This window comes from Delphinapterus leucas, chromosome 3 (assembly GCF_059928025.1).
Source record: "Delphinapterus leucas isolate spDelLeu-1000000601 "Yukka" chromosome 3, BTC_Dleu_Yukka2, whole genome shotgun sequence".
Taxonomy (NCBI): domain Eukaryota; kingdom Metazoa; phylum Chordata; class Mammalia; order Artiodactyla; family Monodontidae; genus Delphinapterus; species Delphinapterus leucas.
Window position 1 is genome coordinate 46,984,971 of NC_143131.1, and position 6,532 is coordinate 46,991,502.

General features: G+C 39.4%; 1 protein-coding gene across 1 annotated transcript; it reads left to right on the forward strand.

Moving 5' to 3' along the window:
* Positions 1-207: 207 nt before the first annotated feature.
* On the forward strand, positions 208-5,240 carry GAPT (GRB2 binding adaptor protein, transmembrane). The gene is made up of 2 exons (XM_022597176.2): positions 208-332; positions 3,420-5,240. Exon 2 carries the CDS (start codon positions 3,807-3,809, stop codon positions 4,278-4,280), a length of 474 nt encoding a protein of 157 aa, XP_022452884.2. The 5' UTR covers positions 208-332; positions 3,420-3,806; the 3' UTR covers positions 4,281-5,240.
* The last annotated feature ends 1,292 nt before the right edge of the window (positions 5,241-6,532 follow it).

Consider the following 6,532-nt stretch of genomic DNA (forward strand, 5'->3'; position numbering starts at 1 on the left):
AAAATAAAGTGGAGACTGCAAATATTGCTCAAATAAAAACACCACCTAGGCTTTATGCATCATTTTCTGATATAGTTGGAGAATTATTACTGGGTAAAGATGAAGGGCTGGACTTCCTTACTCAAAAACTCGTGCAATTTATCTTAATTCTTGTGCATCTGATGAGAACTTCCTCTAGAGCCAGGAAACTTTGCAAGTATGAAATGATCTGAAAGGAGGGAGTAAAGAAGGAAGTAACTGACCTACGTGAAAAAGAGGAACAAGTTCTAAACAAAAGCGGGTTTAAAACATAACCAAAAGAACAAAAGAAAGCTCGGCATACCAATCTCAAGGTAAGTAAGACCTGCTTTAAGGTGTTTGTGTGAAATGAAAACTATAACAAACTAGTTCATTTTAAATAATCAATGGCCTTTTATCTTATCAAACACAGTTTGTAGAATTAGGTGGCCATACGTTGAAAAACCACTTTACAAATGGAGAGTGAGGTTAATGTTTCTTTACTAGTATAGAGCCTCACAAGGATAAGAGTATGCTTTGTTGTTGCCTTGGTTTCAAACAGAAGGGCAGTATCTGACTGAAAATTTCAGAAGTTTGTCAACAATTTGTGATCTTAAGACAAATAATTGTTAGGTAACCTGTTGGAATTGTCTTCCAAAACAGAAGCAGTCTTCTTTCAAATTGGGCAAAGTGAAACCTATAAGTTATATTTGAAGGACTCTTGTTTAACATATGTATCCCATTCTAGTAGGTCTTTATTCATGTCTTGCAGGGTTTTTCCTATTGTTATTTTGAAGAAAGAGGACAGATGCATTTATTTTCCTGTAAAATATCTCCTTGTCTTTATCTCAGAGAACACTACTTTGACAAACAGCTTTAATATTGGGAATGTAGGGCTTCTCTGGTGGTGCAGTGGTTGAGAGTCCGCCTGCCGATGCAGGGCACACGGGTTCGTGCCCCAGTCCAGGAAGATCCCACATGCCGCGGAGTGGCTGGGCCCGTGAGCCATGGCCACTGAGCCTGCGCGTCCGGAGCCTGTGCTCCACAACGGGAGAGGCCACAACAGTGAGAGGCCTGCGTACCGCAAAAAAAAAAAAAAATATATATATATATAGGGAATGTACTGGAATGTCTACATAGAAGAACATAGATGGTTAAAAATAAATTCTCCTCTCGAAAATCCAGAGAACAATTTCTTACCTTATCCTCAGAGGACAATAGTTAGCCTTCCTCACTGCTGTTGCAATCCTGGCAGCTTTTAAAAAACTGATTAATTTCAATCAATATGTGAAATTTAGTTCAAATATGCTGGCAAATATTTACTTAAATGAGTAATCATTTATACCATGAAATATCTTACATATGGTCAGTTCTCAACTGCTGCAAAAAAAGGAAGTGGGCTCCGAATGGTTAAAGTCACTTGCCAAACCTTTGCCTTTGAACACAAGCACTGTGTCTGGCCTTTTAAAGGAGGGAACCTACAAAAGTTCCAAAGAGAGTAAAAGATGTTGCAGTCTGGGGTGTCTGTCCCTATAGTTTTATCAAATAAATGTTATGAGTTAACTGCATCTCCTATTTAATTTCATATTTTATGTGAAATGCCAATTGAAAATTTGCATATTGATGTATTCTAACCTTGAACAAATTTAGAAAAGTTCACTGTTGTACATGAGTTCCTACTGAGAGCAGGGCACAATTTCATGGGGTTTCTTTGTTCCTGTTTATCATGACTATTTTTATCCTAATGCAGGTTGCTCCCTTCATTAACACATATTTAACAAGCTAGCTATTCTGTGTCTAGTATTGCTGCTGGTAATATAAAGATGAATAAGATATGATTCCGAACACTCAAGAACCTCAGAGCTAATCATCTATAAAAATTTAGCGATGGATGTGCTTGATAGACATTCATAGAAATGTGGGTAGGAATAATATTTGGGGGAACTTTTTACTTGAATCCAGATTTAATCACTTCTTAGTCATTAAAGAAGTTACTTAACTTTTTTAATCCTCTCTTTTCTCACGTATAAAATGGGCATAACAGTAGTATCTATTTAACATGACAGCTGTGCATGGTAGGATTAAATGAGATAACCCGTGTAAAAGTGTTTAGAAGCTGACCCCAAATAACTAAATATTATTGATGATGACATTCAGTGGATCATGACAATCTCATAAGCCCTATGAAATTGGATGACTGTAGTTAACAATACTGTATTATTTATTTGAAAGTTGCTAAGAGAGTAGATCGTAAAGTTCTCATTACAAGAAAAAAGATTGTAACTGAGCCGATGCATATTAACTAAATTTAGTGTTTTGATCAATTCACAATACACACATATATCAAGTCATCATGTTGCACACCGTAAACTGATACAGTGGTATATATCAATTATATCTCAATAAAACTGGAAGAAAACAACAACAATAATGAAAACAATATTGGATATAAGTATTTCTGTGACTGGGCTAAAAACATACAGTAATAATATTTTGTTGATAAAATCATAATAGAATACTCAGCCGAGTCGAACACTTCCATTTTTCTCTCCTCTTTGCCATTTTAAAGCATCAACAGGTAGCACTCTAAAATTATCTTAATTAAGTGGAAGCTATTTGCTGGAAGTTGTGAGAAGGCTAGTGATAGGAAGTCTTTCAAATTTTGTTTTAAATATTTTGTTTTTAGGTATTTTGTGTTACGTCAAAGAGCTCTTTTCTTTTTTTAAGTATACACTGTACCTTTTAGAAGACATGTCTTGAGTTTTAAACTGTGAACTTAAACAGTTAGATGCTTAGATTTGGAGTCCTATGTTTATTTAATCATTTATTCAATAAATATTGACTGAGTGCCTTTTTTGTGCTGGGTGTTACGCTTTTCTCTAGGAGTATTCAGAGGAAAAGACCTGATCCCTTGTCCACCATTTAACCAGATAGGAAGACAAACAATTTCCTGTAATTTAGATTGCCATGCTATAATAGAGAACTGACTCATTAATATGGGGATACAGAGGAATGTGTGATTAAGGAAAAGACATGGTCCCAGATCATTACAAAGAGGGACAGGCAAGGTTTCACAGAGGAGGTGATAGGTAATGGAAATGATTGCACATCTATACTCTTATCTCTTTGCTCCTATTGTGTTTGAAGCATTATCTTTCTCTTGAAAATTATTAGCCTTATGGTCAAAAACCATGTTGAAATCTAAGTGATAAAACCACTCAGGCTTCAGCAGAGACAGGTTCTTTTAACTCTCCCCCCACCACACACACACACACACACACACACACACACATCAGCTCGTACTGTATTCTACCCTGAAGGAAGAGCTCACTAAATGCTGGTCCTTAATGTAGTGGTAGAAATTGGCAGATTTTTTCTATGCTATGTAATAAACACGCAATTAAAATGTTTCTAATTTACAGCAGGCACGTGGATGGCAGATCGTTCAACCTTCCCTCCCTTGAGTTTTCTGCTCTGCTATTAGTTTCCACTCATTTGTGCTTCGTTTTGTGATTCATTGATAAAGAAGGAAGCGGAGTTGAATGAAATCCCCCCGACACGGTGCAATTATACAACAACAATTGTAAAATCATCAGCTACAACAAGAGCCAGCTTCCAAAGTCACGTTTGCTCACCTCTCCTCTATGTACACCAGGACTTTGCCGTGATGTTCTTTCATACCTGAAACAGAAATGCCTAAAAGAACTTCCAAAATTACTTTCAGACCATATCCTACGAAGAATTACAGCGGACTGTACCTGTGAATTCATTAAGGGCTACACCGTACTACGAAACAATACTGTGCAGAAATGCTGAAAAGCTGTGGAAATACTTCAGTGGCCATTTCCATAGGAATTTCCCTTCTTTTACTGTTGGTGATCTGTGGAATTGGGTGTGTTTGGCACTGGAAACAGCATAATACAAGGCAATTTACCTTACCAAAGTGTTTGCAAAGGAGAAAAAAGAGAAAAAACCAAAGTAAAAGAGTCTCCTTGAGCTCCCAGGTTATCGGCCCAAGGCATAAAATCTCAGTTCAAACCCAAGACCACAGCTCTGCTGGGAAGGACACTAACACACATGGCAACTATGAAAATGTGGAAGCGTATCCTCCCCAAGCTAAAGAAGAAACAGACAAGGGAGTATATGAAAACACTTGGCAGACCAATTTCAAGGAACACATCTATGGAAATGAGGCACCACTTGACTCTTATACCTTCCAGAAGCCTGGTACTTCTGAAGAACCTCAAGATGAAGACATATATATTCTTCCGGATTCTTATTAACTTTTCAAAATGTGGGTTTAGTTACTGGAGGATAAATATTTGCTGGAACTTTTATTGTACTGATAACATTATTGATCAAGTTCTTCTGTTCAAACTTAATGATCTCTGTTTTATCTCCACACTTCCGAATCCTCTCTGCATGTATCACTGTGGATTAATTCTAGATATCCTCTCCACCCTCCTTGCCCTGGATTAATTCTGCATTATGTTTTACTGATTCTTCCTTCTGAACATTACTTGTTATATTTTTCTTCTTTTTCTATCTCCACCATCTTTCCTGGCTCAGGATTGTTGTCACAGCCTGCTAACTAGTCTTTCTGGCTCTAGTTTCTACATAATCAGTGATGCTGCATCAATCCCCATGATGTTGCCAGATTCATCTGCAAAAAATATTCCCAGTGGCCTTTACGTCACTCCTTTGCATATAATCTCTTAATGTCGCCTCTTTGTAAAAGACATACTACTCATAATTCTAACTCCAGAATTCATGATTTTACACAGTTGGTTCAAATTCACTTTTCCAGTGACTTCTACTAATCTCTCACTTCGTTTTCATCAGAATCATCTGAAAACCTGCCGAACCCATCCCTCCTCCACAGCTTTGCTTGTCCACCCCCTCTTAAGCCTGCCTCAGATCATAACTTCTTCCACAAGTCTCTTGAATCATTCCAAACCTACATTTGCCTTTTTACTTTTCCTGATCTCCTATAGATTTGGCTGCCTGTTCAATTCTTTGGGCGTTTAAACATATGAATGTTTGCAATGGCATTTTATTATTTAGTGTCATATGAGGATGTCTTAAATTCCCTACTAAATAGGAACTGTCTCATATTCGTATTTTAGCTCCAATACTTAGACCACCATGTGAGGCACTCAATATTATTCAGTTGACAAGAATTGAACTGTATATTTTACCAAGTCCTTTTGAAAACAATCTAATAAATTCATCCATCCAAGGAATATTTATTGAGTACCTTCTATTTACTTCTTACTGTGCTGTACACATGGAGGGGGTAAAATAGTGAAAAGAAAGACATGGGTCCTGAACATGTTCTGTCTAGTACGAAAGAAAAGACAAAAAACAAACAAATACTATGCTATTTATTAAGCTGTCTCTAAACCCATCCTTGGATATGCTGCTCTAAATTGCTCAGGCTGGAACTCTGCAAACTATCAACACCTTTTTCCTTTGCCAGGTGTATCCACGTTAGGATCTGTCAATAGTGGGCAGTGAGGAAGAATGGTAGGCAACAAACAGGAAGGAAAAGGGGCCTTGCTCGTTCTCGTTCTCCTTGCTGTTCTGAGAAGGTACTGTTGTCATTTAACTTACTCCAGCATCACTGGTGGTTCGCAGTTTCTAATTCTTCCAGCACTCCCAGAACCAGCTTCTTTGCACCTTGTCAGAGTTGCCGGCACCAGCCAAGCAGCACCCTTTCCTTGGTATCTGAGAACCAGCCCCTCAGGCCCTCCTCCAAGCTCCTGAGGGACTGGCAGGAAGCAAACAGCACCTTGAGCTCTGGGTCCCAGCCCTGCAGGACACCTCCTCCTAGTTTCTGATGATCCCCAGCCTTAGGTATGGTGGCTATTTCCTGCATTTCCTACCTCTCTGGTACCTCAGTGTCCTCTTTTTGTCTTTTCATCCGGATGCGCAGGCTCCGGATGCGCAGGCTCAGCGGCCATGGCTCACGGGCCCAGCCGCTCCGCGGCATGCCAGGGCATGCACCCGTGTCCCCCGCATCGGCAGGTGGACTCTCAACCACTGCGCCACCAGGGAAGCCCAAAAGCTTTCTGTTTTTGAGAACAATGGCATTCGTTCAGTAGGGAAGAGGATTTGAATTTTAATAAGATGGCCGAAGGAGGCCTCTCTAAAGGCACACTTAAGCTGAGACCTGAGGGTGAAAGGGGTTATGTAAATGTGGTGATGGGCAAGAAAGGAACCAGCATATGGAAAGAATCTGAGGCATGAAAGAATGTATGGTGCTCTGGGAACTTAAAGAAAGCCATGGTGGCTGGAGCTTGGTGAGGGAGGGCTGAAGTGACACCTGATGTGTTGGCAAAGGGGGGAAGAGTAGACACAGCGCAGCTTCTCGTAGGTCTTGGTAGGTGGCTTGGACTCTGACGTGGGTGCAAGTGGAATCTAAAAAATGATTTTAAGCAGGGGAGTGACAACATTACATTTTTAGAAGAGCTACCAGGTTGAGAAATAACTGGAAAGGGTCAAGATGGAAGTGCTTAAGGCAGTAAAGAATATT